Source organism: Diorhabda sublineata, chromosome 2 (assembly GCF_026230105.1).
Source record: "Diorhabda sublineata isolate icDioSubl1.1 chromosome 2, icDioSubl1.1, whole genome shotgun sequence".
In the NCBI taxonomy this organism is placed as follows: Eukaryota; Metazoa; Arthropoda; class Insecta; order Coleoptera; family Chrysomelidae; genus Diorhabda; species Diorhabda sublineata.
This window is the reverse complement of record NC_079475.1, coordinates 27,243,818-27,268,128: the sequence shown is the minus strand read 5'-3', so window position 1 is coordinate 27,268,128 and position 24,311 is coordinate 27,243,818. Positions and strand designations below refer to the sequence as shown.

General features: G+C 30.6%; 1 protein-coding gene across 1 annotated transcript in view; it reads left to right on the top strand.

The window, feature by feature from the left end:
* Nucleotides 1-24,311, top strand: part of LOC130453229 (S1 RNA-binding domain-containing protein 1) — a 49,453-nt gene that overhangs the window by 12,644 nt on the left and 12,498 nt on the right. The window contains exons 4-6 of the mRNA XM_056792855.1: nucleotides 10,257-10,429; nucleotides 13,861-14,096; nucleotides 23,300-23,462. Of these exons, the coding sequence (XP_056648833.1) occupies nucleotides 10,257-10,429; nucleotides 13,861-14,096; nucleotides 23,300-23,462 (572 nt within the window). The remainder of the gene's footprint in view (nucleotides 1-10,256; nucleotides 10,430-13,860; nucleotides 14,097-23,299; nucleotides 23,463-24,311) is intronic.

Genomic DNA, 24,311 nt, shown 5'->3' with positions numbered 1-24,311 from the left:
AATGACAAGAAATTTCGAAAATGGGAAGTAAAAAAAATCACCCTAGCAACGATCATACTCGTATTATTCATTAAATAGGAGGAGGTCCAGTTAAACACTTACAACAATCAAAATTACTTCGGGCGTTTTGTGCTAGAAGAACTGAAGAAGAAAACTTTGAACTTGAGAAAGACAATTCTTCAACATCACCCCTACTTGCATGCGAAGTTCGAACCCTCTAGTTAAACTTTTTCTGACCAAAAAATAAGAAAATATAACAAAAATGACCATAAAATGGAGAGTGGTGGAGATGGAAAGTTTCGACCTTAGACAGGAAATCATCATGCAACTAATTGACCCTACATGTGAAATTTCATTTTTCAGTCGCTTTTCGTTTGACCTGCAGAGGTGAGCAAAGGTCAAAAACCACTTATTTTGCACTGCGACCCCTCGAAATATTCATTTGTTTTCAACCAAACTCTAATAACATCTGTTTAAGCTATAATTCTTATATATATATATATATATATATATATATATATATATATATATATATATATATATACATTGCGTCACTCTATATATATGAAAAACAAAAAATTATTGCGAAAATCAAAATTTAAACTTTAACACCCCGGTATGTTGAGCAGAATCATCATATTTTGAGGTCTAGAATCTACAGAACATTCTTAATGAATCTCCCTGTATATATATATATATATATATATATATATATATATATATATATATATATATATATATGTATTGGATTCAAGCATCCAATCCACTTCTGCTACTTTTTCCACAAGACCTGATCTGAACGCCATCAAAACCTTGTAGGTGCTTTGAAAATCGGCAGAGTCAATTCGTCATTCGCATTTACTGGTGGTTCTGCCTCTTGGACGTCAAGTTGCATATTTTTCTCCATCGTATTTTGAACGCACTTGGAATAGTCCACATAAGGAAACAATCCGCATCGCTTGAATCCTTGGCGGATATGCTCTGATATGTTTGAAAGAGCTTGTTGGTGCGGAGAATGCCTTGGATAATCGCATCCACCCACTTTCTAACTTCCCTAAAATCCAATCTGGTGCTTTCTGCAATTGCCCTTGGTGGCTCCACATAGGGATAAACAATACATAGAGGACATAACTCTCCATCCGCCGAAAATGTAACGAGAACTGTTATCCTTTTCTGATCCCTTTTTAATCTCAAATAAATTCTTGTATCCCCTAGAACCAATAACCTCTCCTGATTTTGGGCACTGGCTGATTCCTGCCTCATCCGCATTAAACATTCTGGACGGGGATTTCAAGATATCAAGGGCGGCAATTCTTTCTAAAAAATCTTCGAGGTCTCTGAACCAAGATTTTATAAACTCTTCAGTTACCCTAGCTCGAGATTTATCTATAGATTCTGGTATTCGCATAGAAAGTTGTGGATGCCTTCTCATGAAGGAAGAATACCATTTTTGACCTGGTCTTCAGACTTTGAATGGAGTTCTAATTTTTCCATCCACTACGATTTTTTGAACTGTGGATAATAGTTCCTGTTTTTTATTGGAAATCCTCATCTGTATTAACCAGTCAACAATTTTTTTTTTCGTTTTTGGAGCTCAAGTATGGGTCTGGACCTATTCGTTCAGTATTGGCGACCCGTCTATTGAGTCAGTCCTGTAGTGTTGCTCGCGGTATCGCATATTTTCGGCATGTTAGCCTCCATTCTTCACTTCTTCTAGAGCCTTTTGTATACTCTCTTCGGAATATTGATGAAACTTTCGTTTCCTTTGGTTGGGCATTGTCTGAAATCAATAATTTTAAATTTATAGCAAAAAAATGTTGCGGGGGTCGGTTTGAAATCTTAAGGCCGACTACTGGCTCAATGATCTGTTAATGGCTGTTCTAGTAGTCGGCCACCAAATACAACTGCGCATAACTTTAATTTCTTTCACTCTATCTATGGCCGACTACTGGTCACATAACGAGCAAAAATTAAATCATGTTGAAGAAAGAGGACATCAATATCACAATATATGAGTTGAAGAAACATGGAGATACAATCTTGAAAGTATACCAGTAGACGGCCTCTAGGGCCGATTACTAGCTTCCGTGGCAGATCATTATGCCAGTAACCGGCCATGCTAATTATAATATAATATTCAGAATTTGGTGTGATCGAATTGAACTTAGGTAATTTGGAAGTATATTTATCATCAAATGATATAAAAAAACGCACTGACCTAAAGGAATCAATTTCAGCTTACCTTTAAAGTTTCCACTGTGGATGTTTTCACTTGCACATGAACAATCAAACTGTTGAATATGTCAACTTTGCGCGGGAATCAAGGAAAGGATTGATTCAGGGAAAACCCACCTTGATAAACAAGTGTGTCAATCCTAGTAGAATGACAAAATTACAGAAAACTGCCCATTCTTGAAATGCGATTAAAGTTATTATAAAATTAAACCTCCTGGGGCCGACTATAGGCGGTGGCCGACTCACTGGCGCATTTACCCAATTCATAAATGCATATCAATGTTCTTGATTTTAATATATCAAAAGGTCTAAGAAATAAAAAATTAAAGAAATATGAGGTTGTTCTAAATTTTATACAAATCACTTTTTATGTTGGCATCTGCCTTAAGGCAACATTATCTATTTCAAAATATCCATATTACAATGTTCACAAATTCATGATGTAAAGACTAGAAGGTGTACTATTGCGCACCAGCTGGGAAGCAGCCAATGAGAATTCGCCCCCAAAAAGACGTGCCAATTTGAAACATTTGAATTGAATACATGATGTGAAGACTACAAGGTGTGCTATTGCGCACCAGCTGGGAAGCAGCCAATGAAAATTCGCTCCCAAAACGACGCGCCAATTTGGGAGGAGAATTATCATTGGCTCTTGAGAAATGCGCAGAACGAGTCGAAAATTAGCCCTTGGGCAGAGCACACCTTGTAGTCTTTACATCATGCACAAATTAATGGTTTTGTATATAAGTTTTCATTGTTGAACTATCTCTCTAAGATCAATTGTAGGTTAAATTCTATAGACACTGTGTTCTGGAAGGTTTGAATAAAGTTAACTACACATAATATTTATTTACGGGCATGCTTTCGACAATACACATACAGGTTGTTTTGATCTTTTAATAATATGCCCAACTATATATGGGATACTTGTTCACTGATGGTTTTACTCCAGACAGTTCTAATGATTTTCTATCAAATTGCATGAATATTTTTTTGATATCAGAATTGCCTTTTCAAATTTACCTCTTCATAGGATTCTTTCTTTATACTTATAGACTATAGATTCTTGACTTTTGTCATCTTAACTATGACTTTTAGAAGTAACGTTTTATTTATTGAAATAGACAAGGTGTAGCTATTAAATAACGAGACTAATGATATAAAACATTTTATTTGGATATTATGTATATTTACTTATTATCACCTGCAATATATACCCCTCATCTACCCCTACATCACTGCATGCGAATCTTCCGTTGTTTGAAAACAGTGCAAGAAGTCTTTTTCTGTCAGTTCCCTCGAATCGTGCATCAGACTGTGTAAATTATATAGTGACTGCATACAAAGTATTTCATAACATCGAAATTTATTTTTGATTTGTTATTTGTCTCTAAATTTTATACTGCTACTGATTTTTTGTTGTGTATTTCTAGTATTTCAAAAGTACTAATTTTCTCTTTTTTGGTATAGACAACGTTAACCTCACACATTTTCGTGTAAGAATGGACTCCATTCTTAAACGATTCTTGGTAATTTTCTCTAGTGAATTGGTGCCCCTGAATATTAGTTTAATTTTGACAACTGACTGGACGATGCATCCTAAGATTATATACTCGATAGATCTGCCACTTTGTATAAAAATTTGATGACAAAGTTCGATCCTAGCGACATCTCTCGAACTGGCTTCGTACCAAGAAAATACAGGGTGCGGCAGCATAACTTCCTTTTTTAAAAAGTTCGCCATTTAGTCGGTAGATGTCGTAACGGAGTGCTAGTGGTCTCGTTCGAGAGGGGGGACTATAAAGTTTTGTCCCGGCACAGTTCAGTCGCCATCATGCGTTGGAACAGTGAGGAGCGTGCGTTTGCCGTTGAGGTTTACTTTTCGAGCGGATGTTCTGTGATCGCAACCCAGCGCGCCTTTCGGAATCGCTTTAATTTAGCCCCCTTGGCCCCTGTCCCGGACCGGAAATCAATTGTTACGTGGGTCACTACGTTCAGACAAACTGCAAGTGTGACAAGACGAAGAACTGGAGTCCCTCGGCCCATTAGATCACCGGAGAACATTGAGTTAGTTAGAACTTCAGTGTTGCGATCACCACGGCGTTCTGCGCGCAAACATGCGTCTGCCCTTGGACTTTCCGATCGTTCTGTGAGGAGAATACTTCATGATGATCTTCATTTTCATCCATACAAGATGGCAATTGTGCAGGAACTTTCTGAACGTGACTTCAATTCTCGGAGGAACGCGTGTGAGGTTTTTCTGGAAGTCGTTCCTGAGGACGCTATTGTTTTTTTTAGTGATGAAGCCCATTTTCATTTGTGTGGATCCGTAAACAAACAAAACATGCGCTACTGGGCTGATACCAATCCTCGACAATTGCATCAACGGCCTTTGCATTCACCTAAAGTCACAGTGTGGTGTGCAATTTACTCACGTGGAATTATTGGTCCCTGGTTCTTTGAGGAAAATGAAGTCACAGTGACAGTGAATTCGCACCGGTATGTAAACATGTTACAGGAATTTTTTTTCCCACGGCTAGATGAGTTGGACTTAGGGGACACTTGGTTCCAACAAGACGGAGCAACGGCACACACTTCAAGAACATCGATGGCTGTTTTGAGGGAACACTTCCCAGAGCGCCTTATCTCAATTAGGGGCGATTTGGAGTGGCCAGCCCGCTCTCCCGATTTGACCCCTTGTGATTATTTCCTATGGGGTTTTTTGAAATCCCGTGTGTATGTGAACCGTCCAAGGACCCTACAAGATTTGAAGACGAACATCCAGGAAGAAATTGCCAACATAACGCCTGCTATGCTGGCAAGAGTCATGACAAACGCCAGAAATCGGTTTACTCAGTGTATGGAGAATGGGGGACGTCACCTAACTGATTTGATCTTCAAAACTCAGTAAAACAAAACTTTATGTATGTGCCTGTATTATAAAAAACGAATAAAAATTTTCTGATTCATACAATAAGTTTTATTAACTTTTGAAAAAAGGAAGTTATGCTGCCGCACCCTGTAGATTTCTATAATTAATTATTTGATCTAAGGTTTATATCCATGCTAATTTCGCGGGAAATTTAAAAATAACTCGAGTAATTTTAAATGCTCGAAGCTAGTTGTCGCATCAAATTGTAAATGAAACAAAAGTATTGTGCAAAATACTTTCATTTTGCTAACATTTAAAATTCAAATATTGTTTTTTACAAGCAAATTTAAATACCTGAAATTAAAATGTTGTTTAAATGAAGTATTTTGTAAAATATTTTGGTTTCATTTTCAATTTATGTGACAACCAAAATTTCACAATTAAATGATTTATATAAGATATAGGTAGATGGAATATTGAAACACAGGATGATTATTATAATTTTTATTTTGTTTTTGACATTTTATAACTATATCCACAAACAAAAAATTTTCCTCCACACTTTAGCAGGCTTAGGACTGTCAACAGTGAGATGTTGGCATGTTTAAAAAATGTTTCTGTTTGTACAAGTCCACAAAGACTTTGTGGACGAAACAAATGCAGCACATGAAGGATTCGTATTCCTAATGCCATGACTTCTTACCATGCCAAAGAAATTCTCAATAGCATCTTGATTTAAGTTTCTGGCACTCAAATATTTGATTCCTTTTTGCCTCAACTTTTGCCAAATGTACACAAATCCTTTAATGGTGAATGGTAGTTTCTTAATTGATGGTGTTATACATCTAAAAGAAATGAATTTAAAACTGGCAGTGCATTGAGCCAAGTATCTAGATGTTTGGATGTGGCAGTGATAACTCCCCTCAATTCTTTCCATAAAGGAGGATTTAACAAATTTCCATTAAGGCTGTCGTACAACATGTCCAAAAACAATAATAAATCTGCAGTTTCAGTTGCTTTGGGATTCAAGTAAAAGCGAGATTCTGGCTGTAACTCATTGCTGATCTCTTTACAAGTTTTCATTGTCGTTGCTACTGTCCGACTAAATACTTGCGTACAATTTTTCGCCCTGATCTTCTTAATTTTGTCTTTAAAAATTGATACGTTAATCTGGGGAAGCTACTGAAAAATCCTATTTATTTATCCATACTTTTGAGGCCCCATTCTGAAAAAATTGTAGATTTTTATTTATTAATCCATTTCTCAAACATCTAAATAAATGAGGATAATCAAACAAATGGACTATTTCTTCCCCATCTATTAAATACCCCTGAAATTAATTTTCTATATTATTCTTGATACAGTACGCTTTTGTATCATCTAAATCACAAACTGGCGCAACTATTTTCAAGCCATTACTACGTAGTGCTCTCACAACTTCCTTAATAATTCTTACTAAATCCACAGTATTTGTGGAGTGCTCACAAAAATAAAATGCTATCGGTTGCTTCCAGCTTCTACGTATACCTTTAACCATAACAAGTAGAGCATGATCAGCAAATCCACCTCTCCTATCCCCTTTTCCAAAATCAATTAACCCTTCAAAACAATCTGCCACCCGATTATATGTGAGCCCAGTATCTAATGACTATTTTCTCTACAACCCCTTTTAAGTGATTAAATATATGTTCGTCCACAACTGAAAGGCATGCAATTTAATAACCTCATTAATGTTCTTCGACTCGATAAAGAAAATATTTTAGAAAGAAACCTGTAACCTTTTCCACTATTCTTGTAACAGGATAGTGAAAATATCTTGTCATCTAAGGTAAATCTTCTTCCTCTAGATTTTAATTTTTGATTCCTTTGCTGTTGCATAAAAAATTGTGAGTGATTATATTTACATTTTTAAGCCATTTTAAATGTTCCATTTTTCTTTCTTAGTATTTTATTATTGTTTTTGGACGATATTTTTGCGCTTTCTTAGCAGCTGACTTCCACCGACCGACTTTGCGTCGCAAAATATTAATGCTCCTGGGATAGGGGCTACGTCTTTTGTTAAGTTTCCTTGGTTAGGTTAGGTTAGTTTCGATCTGAAAGCATATGAATATACTCACCTGTCACAGTCGAGTGCCCTTCAAGTTGATCTGTTTCCATTTTAGTCGATATTGATGGTTCACACAGGATATTCGAGGAGCTACCTACAAATTATATAAATTCATGACTTCAGGTTCAATTCAAATTTATTATATGTACAGTATCAATAGTTGTGACTACAACTATTACAATTATCTATAAAAATATTGCCATTTTTAATTCATACTTACAAGGTTCTTCAACAAGGGCTTGAAATAATCGCTTCCTTGTATACACCTTAACAGGTTTTTTTGTTCCCTCTATTGGGCTGTTACCAGTAAAGGTGCTGATAGAGGAACTAGTCCTTGCAATTGATTCTAAAAAATGTCTCAATTAATCTCGATAGAAAAAGGAAATCAGTAAGCAAAAATAAACAATTAGACAACTACATTATAGAAAATATACAATGACATTTATCTTTCACCTAAATTATTATTGAATAATCCTTTTGGTTATTAATAGGATTCACACCAGCAATGAAAATTTAGTGGTCCAAAAGGACCACCTAAGTTATGATTTAGTGGTCCAAAAATATAACGTGGTAGACAAAAGTAAAAAAATTAACATATGCATGCTACACACACTTTTATACATACTTTTACGGCATATATAAATTCTTTTATGCAAAAACAGCACAGTAAATATAAAACATAAGTTTTTTTAAAAATATTTTGGGCGACAAATTTGTCATCGTTGTGTATGATTTTGGCGACAATTGTCGCTATGTCGCCATGCTAGCGTGAACCCTAGTTATTAATATGAAATAAAAACATGAAGCCTGTTCCACAGATGTTAAACACATCAATCCATTTCTACCTGGTTATAACTGCCATAAATGGTTAAGTCATGCCTATACCCAAAATGTACAATGAATCAAACAATTTAGCATCTTGTGTCTAAAAATGTCGATTTTTTTAAAGCATAATTTAATTTTTTTGTTCATTTACTTGCTAGTTTTAGAAGAATTTTAAGTTTATGTTGTCAGTTAGTATAAGAACATATGGCACTACCTTAGAAAATCACTATGATTTATTATACCCTCATATCGAGAGTATCGTACTAAAATAACTATATAAGATGCTATTGTACAAACACCTTTTTTTGTTATTTGTAAAACTTGAGTGGTAAGTAGATACGGATCTATACTTTTCTTTTGTAATCCTATTTTTGAAAACTTGCAAGACTTCAGAAGGAAAAAATAAAATGTAAAAAAAATCAGTCTCACTCAACCAGTTCATACCGAAGTACCAAGTTCCAAATTCGCATACCGCGGCTAGTAAACCGAACATACCGTTCAACCTCAATACCGTTCAAGTTACCTACTTTTCAAATTATTATAATTAAAACTATTAACTTAATATTAATTTATTTAGTTAATCTCTCTGACTTTAATTTTTGAATCCCCATTTAAAATTCGAAACAAGATTAAAATCATCTTGATTACATGACTAGAAGAATTAAGAGGCAGATTTTTGTGGAAATAATATACTACAATTCATATCTACCTGTCAGCCTTTTTGGAGTTGAAAATGAAGATGGTTGCTCCTGTACGTAGAGTTGGCAGTGAAAGTTTTTTTAACCTGCCATTGGGGTTTCTACAAATTGGTTCAAAATGAATGGATAGTTCAATATATTGAAATTATTGTGTGTCACTCTAAAGCCGCGTCCACACTATGCCGATCGACAAGGTCGAACGACATAGGCGACATTCGTCTCGTCCACACATAAACTGCTGTGTGGACGTATTTCATCAGTCGACTGTGTCGATTCCAAAAGAAACTGCGATTTCTGTAAGTAAATCGTGCCTTTTGTTTTTGTACTCTTCATTTGTAGAGTCCCAGAGTTGAGGGCGGTCTCTGTACATATCAATAAAATTTAATGTTTGTTCTTGTGTGAAATTCATTTTGATAAAACAATTAACTTTGGTAAAACACAATTATAGAACCACTTCTCCCGTTGCGCACACAGGTTTTAACAAAACTAATGATTTAAAACTTTATTATCACGCTCAACAGGTCCAAACTTGGCAATTATTTCCATTCGACTGAAAATAAAAATGCACTTCATTCGGGTTACATTCGACTCGACAAATGTCGATCGACACGTCTACACTATGTCGACTGTGTCGATCGACAGCGGTCAAGAAAATTTTCCTTTTCAGTTCTGCAAGCCTTGAAGATTGGGCATTATTTTTGATGAGAACATGTTGTAAATTGTTTCGCATATTGGAGTGAACCTATCAGGTTTGATTTCCCGAAATATTCCCTTTTCGACTCAATGTCATACCTTGCTTTGCAATTTTGCAAAGTATAGTCTGAGAAATATTTGTCAAAAACATTCTTTCCTGGATAGCATCTTTTCTGGACATTCCTCGACTACAAAGTCGGTTAATAACAGTTAAAATCAGACTCCAGTCGAAATCCTGATATGAATCGTGATTTAGATTCAGGATTTATTGGAATCATAATTGCAAGTATTTTCCTTATTGCGGTTAAAAATTTTTTACGATATAATCAAAAGTTTAGTATTTATTTGTATCGCAAACTCATGCTCCATTATCATAAGATCACTATCAGCTGCATAAAAGTTTTCCTCGATTTCACTAATAACAGTATTATAGGTTAATAGGAGTACCAGGGTTAATGTCTTGACAGTCAATTATCAGAGTATTAATCTGAATTATCATAATAATTTTGAATATTGTCTATATAATAGCCATAATTGTTATACTAGTTATAAGAATCATGATTTTTGAGAGATTGAGATTGAAGTAAATTGCTGACTTGTGCACAATTTTTCAAAAACTTCATATTTTTATATTCTTATAATTTCTACAATTCACTTTAAATTTTTTAATGTCAAGTCAGTTTTTGATGAGATTTCAGATAAGTTATCAAATTCATTCCTTTTCTTTAGAAAAAAATGTGCTTGTTATGGAACTAAAAAAAGCTTGATTCAGAATCAATACTAGCGTTTCTTTATTAATGTAAAATTAAAATACTAATAATTTTAGGTAACATGTCTCCAGAGTTATTAAGGGAGGTGAAAAATAACTATGATGATATTTGTATGTTGAAAACGAAAATCAAGACTGTACTACATTCCTTGCAGAAAGCAGGACACCTGAACAAAAGACTTGAAAATATAGTAAAGTCTTCAAAGTCATCAGATGAATTGGAAATCATAGTAAGTTTAATAATATTTTGTGTTATAAAAGCGTCAAATCGTAAACCAAACATTATCATTGTTATCCACTAGTTACTATCATTTTAAAATAATATATATTCATACAATCTTAATTCAGTCAAAGATGTAAGAATTATAGAACTAACCTTGTGCTTTCACTAAACCTAATATTTTACCAATTCTCCCAATAAGAATGGCGGTTGGCCATTCCAATTCCAAGTCAATCCGATAATCGGTGAGTGTTGGTACTAGGTTGGTTGTCTATTGCTTACCTTATAACCTCAATATTCCACGCAGGTGGATAACTTAAACGAGAACGATTTTCAAACGTCAAATCCCCACTATTAAAATGATTAAACCAAAGCTGTGCCAATCGCTTATTAACAGTCCTCCCCTTCAATTTCACCTATTTTTCTTGCTGCCACGGCTGCTTTAAACTTTTGTTCATTATCAAAACATTCTGCGTCGTAAATAGACAAACAGAGAATGATTGAATGAAAGAAAAGCAATTGCACTCTCATAGAATTAGAGACTACTCTTAACATGTTGCGACATGTTTGAAATGGGGCGTAGGAATTTTCACATATGAAAACCGACATTTCTTATAAGACATCCCAACATTTCGAATGTTGTTAACAATTTTTCACTGGTGTTGTTTGATTAGGATCTATTAGAAAATCTGAACTTTCACCATTTTATTGTTTATAATATTGAATCTATTCCTATGTATCCTAAATATATACTTTATAATTCTTGTATCTATCTATTTAAACAACATAGTCCAATTATAATAATTGTAATGATCGTTATTTAAATTATAATAACTATTATATAATTTCATGTTACAATACTATCTCTTCCTCAAATTAAAACTTATGAAAATAAAGTTCGGTGTTACTCCTCCCTCCGTCCTAAGAATAAAAAATTATGGAATAATTGTTGATTTTTGAAACCATTGATATTTCTATTTCTTCGTTGGTTTCTCCAGTTTTCATATATTTGTATGATATCAGTAATCTTCTTCTAAATATTTTATTTGTATCTATTATTTTGATATTATTATAGTTCTATAATAATGTTTTATTTATTTATTTAAATTATTGTAATGGTAAGGTAAATTTATACACACTTTCTTTTACTTACTTAATTCATTTACACACTTACACTAGACTTAATTAACTATTCACTACTTATGCAATTTATTTAAATTCACTGGTTGCTTTCTACTATTTTGTTGAGTTCTCGCTGCTAAACGAGTATCTACCTATTTATACCAAAAAGAATTTTTATCTATAGGTAGTGAACAAACAAAGAAATAAATAAAAAGACCTTCCTACAAATTGGTTCTAAACAACAATGTAAACAAATCGCCGTTGAATAAAAAACATGTAGAAAAACAATATCAAACGGTTTCCGAGAACGACGCATTCGCCATACTCTTCCATCATAACCGTTTATAAATTAGTCTGCATAAACTTCTTTCCAATTTACATACAAATATGGAATATTTCCAAACTATCTCAAAAACTTATAGTCTAGTAATTGTTAACAATTTAAAATCATACTGCAATATCCAATTCAAAATGGCGAAAGAATACAACAAAATATGCTTCCTCTTACAATGTCGAAAAAGAACATTCTTTTCACTATTCTAAAGAATAATATCAAACATATAGAAACATATAGAAAAAAACTCATGCGCCAGGAACAAGAGACTAACAATTTTATCTATAATAGGTTAGTACATAAGCTTTTATATGAAGAAATTGTAATCAAAACACTAAATAATTGATACAACAGATGAACTAATTTTTGAAAACAGACAAGTTATTTATAATAAATTATTTCATCAAATCAAAAACAAGCAAGAGGATCAAAGTTATTTAAGTAAAATAGCCAAAATTTATTCCATTACATAATCTGCTAGGGATATCGATGAGGTAATTTTTATTATTATAAGAAAAATATGTATTATTAAAAATGAACATTATTAATTCTATTAGAGTATCTTTATTAAGTTTGCAATTTTTCCTTATATTATTCCATTTGTGTTGTAGAGCTGTTAGACATGGATTTAAGTAAACATTACAAAAAAGTGATATTACATTTAATCGGATTAAAAATATTTTACAGTATTGATTATTAGGCTCTAAATTTAGTATTGAACCTATAATTACTAAAAATATTTCAATTAAAACAAAATGAACAAGAAAGAAATATAGTTATAGCGAAAACAACCAACATTTTAACTAACCACAATAATGAACCCAAACAATTTTCTATATTTGGAGGACTATTATACAAAACCAAAAAGTTTTTAAAATAAAATTCAAATTTGATAGTCATACCATCTGACAAAGGTAATGTCACAGTTTTAATGGAGAAACAGCAATATTTATATTTAGATTTATCCAGAGAACTTATTAACAATAATACATCATATAAAGAGCTTACTAATGATCTGACTTTTGAAACAACTAATAATTGTAATGAATTAGAAAAAAATTTCTGTTAAGCTCTTTTGTTTTCCAGAAATTCATAAACCATTAACAGCTAGAACAATTGTAACACCAATAAACACTCCAATTGAACCTCTTACTGTGTGGTTAACTGAAATTTTGATAAATTCTTATAACTATAACTATTATTATTATTATTATTATTATTACTATTATACATACATACATATATATATATATATATATATATATATATATATATATATATATATATATATATATATATATATATCTAAGACTGCTATGAAATTAATGAAACTTATAATGATATAGTGATAGATATGATCACCACAGAATTATGTTCTCTTAGATTTAGATGAAATATCACTTTTAACTAATATTCACTTAAATAGGTTTAAATGAAATTGCATTTTTAATAAAGAAATTCTGTAAGAATTAATGACATCTATTTTTAATAATACAAATTTTCGCTCGGAACATATATCAAACAATTTAGTATTTACTAATAATACTTACTAGTTAAAAAACAAAATGAAGAAAAATATTTTTCTGTTACACAAAAAGTAAGCTTTCAATCATGGGGGGACGCAGTCAAAATAAGGTAGTTTTTTACAATATATTAAGCTTTTGGCAGCCTGAATCCATTTTGTAGATTGGAAAAACTGATTTAAATAATAATAATTTATCAAAAAATTACAGCTTACTTGTAAGTCGGATCTCATATTACACAAATTCACAGGAAAACATAATTTTAAATTATTGTGAGCTATATAGCAGTCATTTGGAAATTGACATTTAGTTAAAATATGAAAATGTCAGTTGACCATGATAATTCCATTCATGAAATTTAATCCTAGTGTGAAGATACTTCCAACATTTATCTTTTGTCTGTAATGAATATATAAATTCATTTACATTATAATTTCATTTTTATTCACTTTCGTTTTTCAGTATGCTCCTCTTAAGCCAGAAGGAAAAAGAACTTATGCAGAACGAGCTAAAGCCTTAGGTTTGGAACAACCTGCTTTAGATTTATTATATAACACTTCTGATGTAGACCTAACATTTTGGGTTAATAGTTATAAAAAAGATTTAGAAACTCTTACCAAAGTTGAGAAAGGGATCATTCATATCATTGCACATAAAGTAGCAACAGATGCAGATGTTCTTGAATTTTTGAGGGAAATGTGAGTTATTAATATTCTATTCTATAATCTTTTACACCTCTGAGTATATATTTTTATGTTCAAAGCAGATTGAAATTAATTATACGAGGATATATTTAAAAATTCTTAGCCTACTAAAGAACCAATCAAAATTTCAATGTCAAAATATTTTATCACTCAACATATTCTCAACGTCCCTAGACCTTTAAAAAAAATGTTTCTTCTTGCTCTGCAAACCAGACCTCTACAGTTTTAATACCTCCTTGTTAGAAGAAAATTTACGATCTTTTAAACTTTTTTTTAGTTGAAGAAAGAGATGATAGTCTGACGGAGCCAAATCTGGTGAATAAGGGGGTGTCCTAGTAATTCAAATCCTAAAGCACGAATTTTTGCATGGCAACATGAGATTTGTGTCAATAACAAAAAACCTTTCGATAGCTTCCCGCTTCTTTTCTCTTTAATTTTTTTCCCGTAGAGTGGTCAGCAATGTCGAATAGTAATCTCCAGTTATTTTTCTACCCTTATCCAAAAAATCAATCATGATTACACCATGGAAATCCCAAAAAACTGAAGCAAGAACTTTTCCAGCCGTTTTTTTGACACGAAATTTCTTAGGTCTTGGAGAACTAGAGTGTCGCTATTCCATCGATTGTTGCTTTGTTTCTGGATCGTAGAAATGTACTCAAGTCTCATCCATATTAACAATTCAGTTTAATAAGTCTACATCGTTTTCAAATCAAGCACAGATCGAACGCGATTCTTCTACACTTGCACGCTTTTGGTCAACTTTCAAATATTTGGGGATCCATTTTGGAGCAATTTTTCTCATGTCCGCATAGACGTGAACCATATGATAAACGCGATCATATGAAATATTCAGTGCTTCAGATATCCGTTTTAGCCCAATTCGACGGTCTGATAAAATCATGTCATGAAATGCACCGATATTTTCGGGGACTGACACAGAAACTGGCCTTCCCGATCGGTCATCATCTTCAATGGAAAATTTATCTTTATTTGAAGTTTGAAGCTTGCAGTCCAATTTTTCACGGTCGCATACGAAGGACATTGATCACCAAGGGTATTATATCTTCGCAAATCTGCATACCTCTTAACCCTTTTAAATACAGGTACTTGATGATGGTTCGATACTCCAATATGTTGCGTATGTCTGGTTAATTTTTTTTACGTCAAACTTTACACTGACACTTCTAATAAGTTATTGTTCGTTGCTATGGTAACGCAATATTTTGCTTATGCATGGAACTGGTTTCGGCTAACTAGATATCAATACTTCCTAGTATTAATATTCTCTCAACAGAGGTTGGTTCAGAGAAGCTATTTGTTTAAAAAAGACAATTTAATTTTTTAAGGTATTCTATTACATCTACCTACAATTCTACTTTCTACTTACTATTCCAAATTTAGCTAAGTTACTTTATTATTACCTTCCTGATATTTGTTACTTATCAAGAGAACTATTTTCATATACTTGTGGAACTAAGTGACATTTTTAATTACTGTAAAAAAAGTTAAGATGACGTTTATAAAGAAACGTGTTAATAGTATACTTTTTACAAGTGTATAATGTAGTTTCTTATTAATTTAATATTAATAATAACTCATACGCGAGTAGAATACTATATTTTATCCAAGACTACCAAATATTTGTATCATAGTATTTTTTTGTAAAATTTTGTTACGTTGTTAGAACACTTATTTTATTCTAAGAAATATTCCATACATTATATTATTGTTCATTAAAATAGTTATCAAAAATTATAATAATTATATAATATGTCATATAATATCCCCAATAATCAACACAAAAATCTATGTATTAGTTTTAACAAATATTGGGTATCTAGTATTACATTATGATGGTATCTATTTATAGTTCTTAATAATCCGTGTTGCCAGTTCAAATTCATGTGCCATATATACTTGACTTTTCTGGCAATAAGTTTGATTAGATAACTTCAGCAGCTTCTGTAATTTCTGGTGGTGTTAAAGAAAAGTCACTTGCATCTATATCAATTTTTAGTTGGTTTTTAAACATAATTTCACATAAAATATTAGAATACATAGAAATATGAACACACAATAATGTTGACAGTTTTGAGTGAACTTTATTTTGTTTCAAAAACATATTTCAATTGATAAATTGTTTCACAAACAATGGTATGTTAGGAAACAGATTTAAGTCAAACACATGAATGTATTTAACGTATATCTGATAGCTGATAGCTGACAGCTGAGTGTTAATGTTCCATACCTTTAAAATGGAGGTCCCGATTTCGAATCTGGCTTAGGAAAATTTACTTTTTGAATTTTTATATGTGTATAGAACTAATATGAAAATATTTAGTAGTGTTTCACATGATAGAATTATAAAAACCGAATTTTTGAAACAAAAAAATATAATATAGCTAAATTAAGAATGTGTCTGACAATAGTGATTAATGATTCATTAATCTCTGCCGTGATTAATGGGTATTATTGAAGTCTAGAGTTAAAGATTTTAGTTTCGAAAATATTTTTTTAAAAAAACGTATTGTTACAAAAAAACACAATTTACAATTTTACAAGCGAATGATCTTAATTAATTTCACGATTGAATTAACAAGATTCATTGAATGAGCTAGATTCATTATTATTCATATTTATACTAATAAAATGCTGACAGTTGTTTATGTAATTTGATCTATATGCGTTTTACTTATTAGAATATTCTGGATTTTTCTTCGCATAACTCCTCCATCCCTAAGAATGAAAAATAACGGAGTTATTTTTCATATTATCTTCTATAGTTCTTCTTGTTTCAAATTCATATCCTTCTTCTTTCTTCTCCTCGATTTTTATTTCTTTTCAATTTCTTCTTTTAAATTTCCGAATTATCCACAAGATTAAAACTAGTATACATATGATTATTATTATAGAAAATAGTCCAATTGACATGGCTTTGTGGATTTTGTATTACATGAATTGGTTTTAAATTTCTTGCGTCTATTTCGTAAAGTTTTCCAAAATCTAATTTAATTAAATTCGTTGATTTATACATTTGATTATTTAAAAACTTAAAATCTAATTTCGGTAAGATTATTGATTTTCCTTTTTTTATTTGTACATTAGTACACAAGTAGTAGTAAAAATTTTCATTTTTTATTTAAATATTACAGTTCTTTGGAATTCTTATAATTGATGGATATTGTATTTTTGAATAACGATCTGAAGTACATTTAGATAATATTTATCTAAATTTGGAATAATTAAAGCTTCACTGTTTGTCACTTGTTCTACTATAGTTTCTTGTGGATACTATTTCTTGAAGTATCAAAATATGTTTTAAATTTTAAATCTATATAATATATAAAAGTATGCTTAGAATATACAAGTTCATATGATCCTAAATTCACATCATTAACGTTGCCAACATCATATTTCTGTAACAATTTTCGAGAATTCATTTTAGGTTTTCTAATTATGTTTTTATGATAAGTACCAAATGAATAAAATTATTATATGCAAGAATTGAATGTTTCATTAATTGATCTGGAATCAAATTTTTATTAGTTTCTCTTAAACATCTAAAATGTTCAATTAGACTAGAATGAAATATTTCGACAGGTGAATTAGAATTGCTATTTTTTTGCAGTGATATAATGTAATTCACTTTTATCTAATTTACAAAAGTCATTATTCTTGAACCCTGAACCACAGTCACCTGTTATTTTATAAGGTAAACTATGATGAGTAATATAGTTCAATAAATTATCAACAATAGAAACTCCTGTTACACTTGAAATGGGATATGCTTGACCGTAACGAGAGATAGGTGCATTTCGCGTTATTGTTGAATGTGAAAGATTTTCTAGCCTCATAACATTGTTATATTAAATTAAATTCAATTCCTGGAGGGTTTATATCATATTTATTCATTTAACACACTTAATAATTATTAACAAAGTTTTCTATGTCTTCTGAACACATAAGTCTGTTCTGATTAATTTACTTATATCTTTTTTTGTAATGATTCAATTATAAGTGTTATTTGTATTGCACTGACTATTTAACTTTTTATATTATTTTCTTCTTTTTTCTTTAGTTAAATAAACAAAGTTATGTATTATGTTATTAAATTTCTTATATATTCTAATTAATAATAATTTTTTTCATTATTCTAGTTTCTAAAAGTATCTTAATTATTTTATGTATTCTACTTATTTTAATTCCTATTGTTTCTAAATCTTATCGATTTCTATGAAATAATAAACAAGAAAGTTCTTATTATAAAAATCCATTTTATAATTTCCTGAATTGCGTACCACTTCAAAGAATGATATTTATTTTTCAAAAAAAGGTTCTTCCACTATCTTTTCAGTTAGTATCGCATTTAATATTTTATTGAAATATTTTAGACTTATATTATCATTATTCTTATCAAATTCTGTGTGAATTATTTCGTAATTAATTTCAATTGCAAATTCAAATTTCTTTTACTTCAATTTCAGTATTCTTTTCATTCATTTTTAATTCATATATTGTAATTCAACGTCTAACTTCATTTTATCAAATAATTCTATTTCTAATTTTCCTTTTGTATCACTAATAATTTTTTCCCTTAGAATAGTTTTTCTCGAATACTTTTCCGTTACATTCAGTTTGTCTTCTTCTTCAAATAATTTATCAAGATCTAGTTCTACTTGTTCATTTCTTTCTTCACAATGATTTAAGTCCGATTCTCTCGTTTCTATGAATTTTTGAATTTGTGGTAAGGAATTATTAAAAGTAAAATTTATTTCAATTATTTGTTCATTGAATTCCGATTCGATAGATTTTATAAATTTTTCAAAGTATACTAATGGATCATCAGTAGTAAAATTTTTTTCTACTATTTCTGATTCTTTTTCAGAGGCTCGTTCGAAAATTTACTTTATGTTTCTTCATTTTTGTCATTACAATCATTATTATATAATTCTTCTAATATAAAATTTGGTTTTTCATTTCTTGATTGGAAATATTTGTTATTAGGATTAGTATTAACATTTCTTGAAGGTCTATCAGTGAGATTTCTAGATGTTGTAGGTTCTGGGTTTGGTAGTCTTTGTACAGGTATCTGGTTTGGCCAGAAAACATTTTTTCTGGTGCCAAACACCTGAGCGTTAGTTGGGTAGTTTCGTAGTTGTTGAGGTATTGGGTTTATATTAATTGGTTGACTAAGAAAATTATTATTATGATTGTTATTATTATATCCATAATAATTATTGTTTCGTGGATAGTTAAAATGATTCTATTATGATTATTATTGTTATTATAATACTGATGATGGTAGGGATAATTAGTTAATGACTTATCATCATTATTATTAGTGTATTGATTTTGATTCTTTTTCGTTAAATTCATATTATTATTATTATTATTTTTTTTGATATCGAACCCTAGGTTCATAGAATTGACCAAACCTCTGAATTTTTCCACTTATATTTCGACATCCAAGATCAAAAAAATATTTATTCCTTCTCAACTTTACTTGGCCAAGACTCCAGAAGAAGTAATTTTGATTAAAGAAGAATGTCCCGTTTTGGAAGAAAAATATTATTGCTAAGAAAAGTTTAAACTTACTTAATAGATAAAATTACAAACAACATAAAACCGATTCATGAAATACAAAATCTACAAAGCCATGTGTCAATTGGACTATTTTCAATAATAGTAATAATTTGTGTAATTATTTCAATATTTCTGTTAATTCGAAAATTTAAAGGAAGACTTTTAAGAAATCAGAAAATTGAAGAAAAGAAGAATATAAATTTGAAGAAAGAAGAACAGAACAAGATCTGAAAAATACCTCCGTTATTTTTGTAATAGGATTGTTGTACACATTTAATGGATGTTAGATAATTTAATCGTTAAATAAATTGAGTTCATTCGCTTATAAAATTGTACATTGTGTTTTTTGTATTAATAAAATTTTTAAAAACGACTTTTCGAAAATTAAATATATAATTAGCGGACGTATAATGGGTACATTATACAACAGTTGTGGACAAAAATATTTTGACACTAATGTCAAAAATATTTACGTTTTTAACCAAATAGCAGTAAACGGGACATAATTAATTTTTAATGGAACTTGCTAGTTTTATTAAGATTTAGAATAATCGCTGATATTAATGCCTGATAATTTAGTAAATGTTGAACTAGTCGAGCTGCCAATTTAATTAACATTGGCAGCCAGTTCATGTAATGAAGTGTATGTATCTTTGCAGCTTGCAGTCGGGATCATTCTTTCAACAACTGCCATTTTATGAATAATAGATTAATTGATGTAACCCTTAGCTACTGTTGTACACTTCTGTCCTCCTTTTTATTTTCGTTTTATGAGTCTACTAGCCAAGAAACAGAAACAGTGACACATATTTTTTGTTTCTCCGGTAGGTTCAAAAACTCAGTTATTTAGGAAAACATTTTCCCGTACATATTTTTATTAACTGAGTTCATAGCGCATTCATGATTTGAGTATACCGATTAATATCAACTGAATAGTGTAGTGCAGCGTATTTATCGAAATAGTTTTTATATATTTTCCAGTAATACAAAAAGAATGACTTCTTCTTATTTTAGTATTTGTAATTAGAATTATTGAATATGTATCTATTAATTTTTTTCGGTAATAATTCAAATGTAGCTTTTTTTGTAGGATCTTGAATATCGCCAGAAATATTATAAGGTTCATCATTGCTAGTCTTCATAATGTGACATTAATTTTGAACCCTAATAAGAACTTTTAATCAAAATCGTGAATAATTGTAAACAACATTGATTTGTGACAACGAAGGCTATTCAGCGTCATCAACATTTTTCCTAAAAATTACTTTCACTTCTGATAAATAACTTTAATCGTCATAGACAAGAGTAGAATAACTGTACCAATCTTGTGGTACTGTTTAAGAATACTAATAGTGCAGATATTCAAGCTCAAAATGGTGTCAAACCTCCGAATTCTTTAATGCAACTCCGATTTTCCTGAAAATTTAGAATTAAGCTCATCTTACCCTCCACATCAAGATCTACATGGTCGTAAGGTGTGCAAATTGTTTTTAGGTGGTGAAACCACCCCTTATCTAAAAATACCAATATTATAGTTTTTCCTACTTTTTTTCAATTCAAATGTTTTTTGATTATGCAGCATAAATATCTTAACATATTGTATAATATAAAATTTATATATTTTGAACTATCAACATTTAAAAATCTTTAAAAACTACCCTTCTGATGAAAATAATATAGGAAAAAATCTTGTAACGATTTAAAACATTGTAATTTCATTTTTACTGTGAAAAATTCATAGCATTTTAATAAACTTTCATTGTTTATTAATTTTTATTATTCAATCCTCAAAAACTACCCCTTTGCAGAGAAAGAAATAAAAATAAATCTAATGACTGCCATTTTTTTGTTTTTTTGCATTTTTTTAGTATTAAAGTTTCTTGTCTCTACTTGAAGTAATTTTTAATTGTTTATATCCTGTCAACCCCAATAAAAAATTTTAAACTGTTTATATATATATATATAAACAGTTTAAAATTTTTTTATTTTATTTATATATATATATATATATATATATATATATATATATATATATATATATATATATATATATATATATGTATATCATCTCTTGGTACTCTCAAATGTACCTACTGTGTATGGTACTGATACAAACTTAGCATCAACAAAAAAATCCGTGCGCCTAAATTTGAAACTTTTCCATATCTTATAATTTACAAAAAAAAATGTCAAATTCTTAGTTTTTATGTAACTCCATTAGTTAGTTAGTTTTGAAGCTATCACATCCTACAAAAAACATTTAAAGGTAATTTTCAGGGCTACAAAAATTTTCCACCCCCGAAAAGAGGCTGCATCCAGGGGGGGAGGTTGCACACTTGGGCACCATGTAGATCTCGATCTCGATACACACCTATCATCTGTCAACATTTCAAATAAATCAGTGTTGCATTAAATAATTCGGAGGGGAAACGCTTGAATACCTGGCCTATAATAAGTCAATATATACAGTTCAGTTTGCAAATATTTCAACTATAGGGGAATATGTGATAAGAATATCAAACTTCTGAACTTCCTGATTTTGAAACATCAAGCTTTGGAGTATTATACAATTACAATTTTAGTAGCAATTAAATTCAAACCAAAAATTAAAATAACCAGCCATTTTATATACTATAAAAGCATTTTGGCCATCGGAAAAGACTACGAAGATAACATGAAATTACAAACATATATAGACCTGATTAACACCTGGACTAATAGATGGCGTATCAAGTTGAACGAATACAAATCTGCTTATGTTAAATTTATGAACAAACAAAACCAAAATATCCTAGTAAAAATAAACAATGCTCATATTCCTAATACCAATAATGTTAAGTATCTGGGAATGACACTTGACGCTAGACTTCACTAGAGAGTTTAGGGTAAAAATAAACGCGAAAATCTAGGTATACTGGTATACTGGCTTCTAGGAAAAAACTCCAAATTGTCCACACACAACAAACTGCTTCTCTACAGATATTGAAAGACTGGTCATATAGCGTACAACTTTGGGGTTGTGCGAGTAAAAGTAATATTTGAGTGATACAAGTTTTCCAAAATAAAATATTAAGGAACATCGTTAATGCACTTTGGTACTGTCGTAACAGGGTACTCAATGTAGAAACTGTTAACCAGGTTATAACCAAATTCGCCAGTAGCCATGAAAAACGGATGGGAACATGAGAACGTTGAGGTTATCCAACTCCTCGACAATACCCATTTATCAAGAAGGCTTAATAGGATCGAGCTGTTAGAGTTAGTTTAAATGATTGTGTTAGGTAAAAGCAAAGTATTTAGGAAATATTAAGCAACACGTAAACGGTAGTGTTGCTAAAATTACTAGAGACTAAGGTATACTAATGAGTAAGACCTTAGGATTGATTTAGGCTAGAAAAAAATGCTTATTGATCTTTATTGTCAGATTGTCAAACAGAAAAATATATTCTTGGTTATTTTTTTAACAAAAACAAATATATTTTATTCCTTATCCCTAAATTAACATGTCAGTAGTTTATCATGATCTTTTCACATACTGACTGGTCTATCTATCAATAACTGATTAAAGGATGATAATAATAACGAAATAATTTCATATTTTTATGCATTTTCAGCCGAAGGGATAGTAACATCACAATTGAAACAAAAAAAAAGCAATCCAAACAAACCACAGGGGAATCGAAGAAAAAACAAATCTCAGAAGAATCAGTAGATGAATTGAAATACAAACTTTATTTTGATTTCAAAAATACAATACACAACATTAAACCTCATCAGGTATTTATTTTTCCAATTTTTCACCTTTTAAACCTTTTTATATTTAAATTTTTGAATAAATGTCCTGGTCTTTTTCTTTATAGACATGCTTTCTGCTCTAACTTGAGTCTTTAGCAACATATTAACTGACTTTGCCATATGGCATAATGCCATAATGCACACTTCAAATAGTTCTCGGTGGAAACAAGACTGACTGACTGACTACGTGTCGTCACCACACATATTTATATAGGTAAACGTCTCATCTGGAATTTCCGTTAAGAACAATCTGGATAATTGTTCTGGGCTATTACTATCAGACATTGCTCTGGACGTCAAAATTTCTAACCTCAAAAATAATAGTTATACATCTCGTCAAGAGATGATGCCAGACAACTCAATCGCACATGCAACTCGTAAAACTATTATTTTTCTTGCAACTTTTTACTCCTTAGACCTTTTTATACGTTTTTCTTGATAATCGTTTTTATTTTGGGTCTCTTTTGATAGATAATTAGTTTCAAAAAATAGGTGAAAATTGAAGTTTTGACCTTTTTCGATCTTCGATCAAAATATGGCTTCATATTGACAATTGAAACTTGCCATAATTACATCAATAAATCACCTACAACATGAAAATAATTTTCTCTTAGTTGTCCCATTTCAAAAATAAGAAGTGGTCATCAATTAAATCATTTGTCATTGAATTGACATTAGTAGAATAAAATTATAAGTTTAACTCCAATTGTTTAGGTCTTTTTTATCATTGACAACAATCTCGTTCCTAGGTACTTAATATATAATGCTACTTCTTTTCTTTTTGAGCGTTTCAGACATTATTTTAGTGAAATATTTAGATAATGTATAATG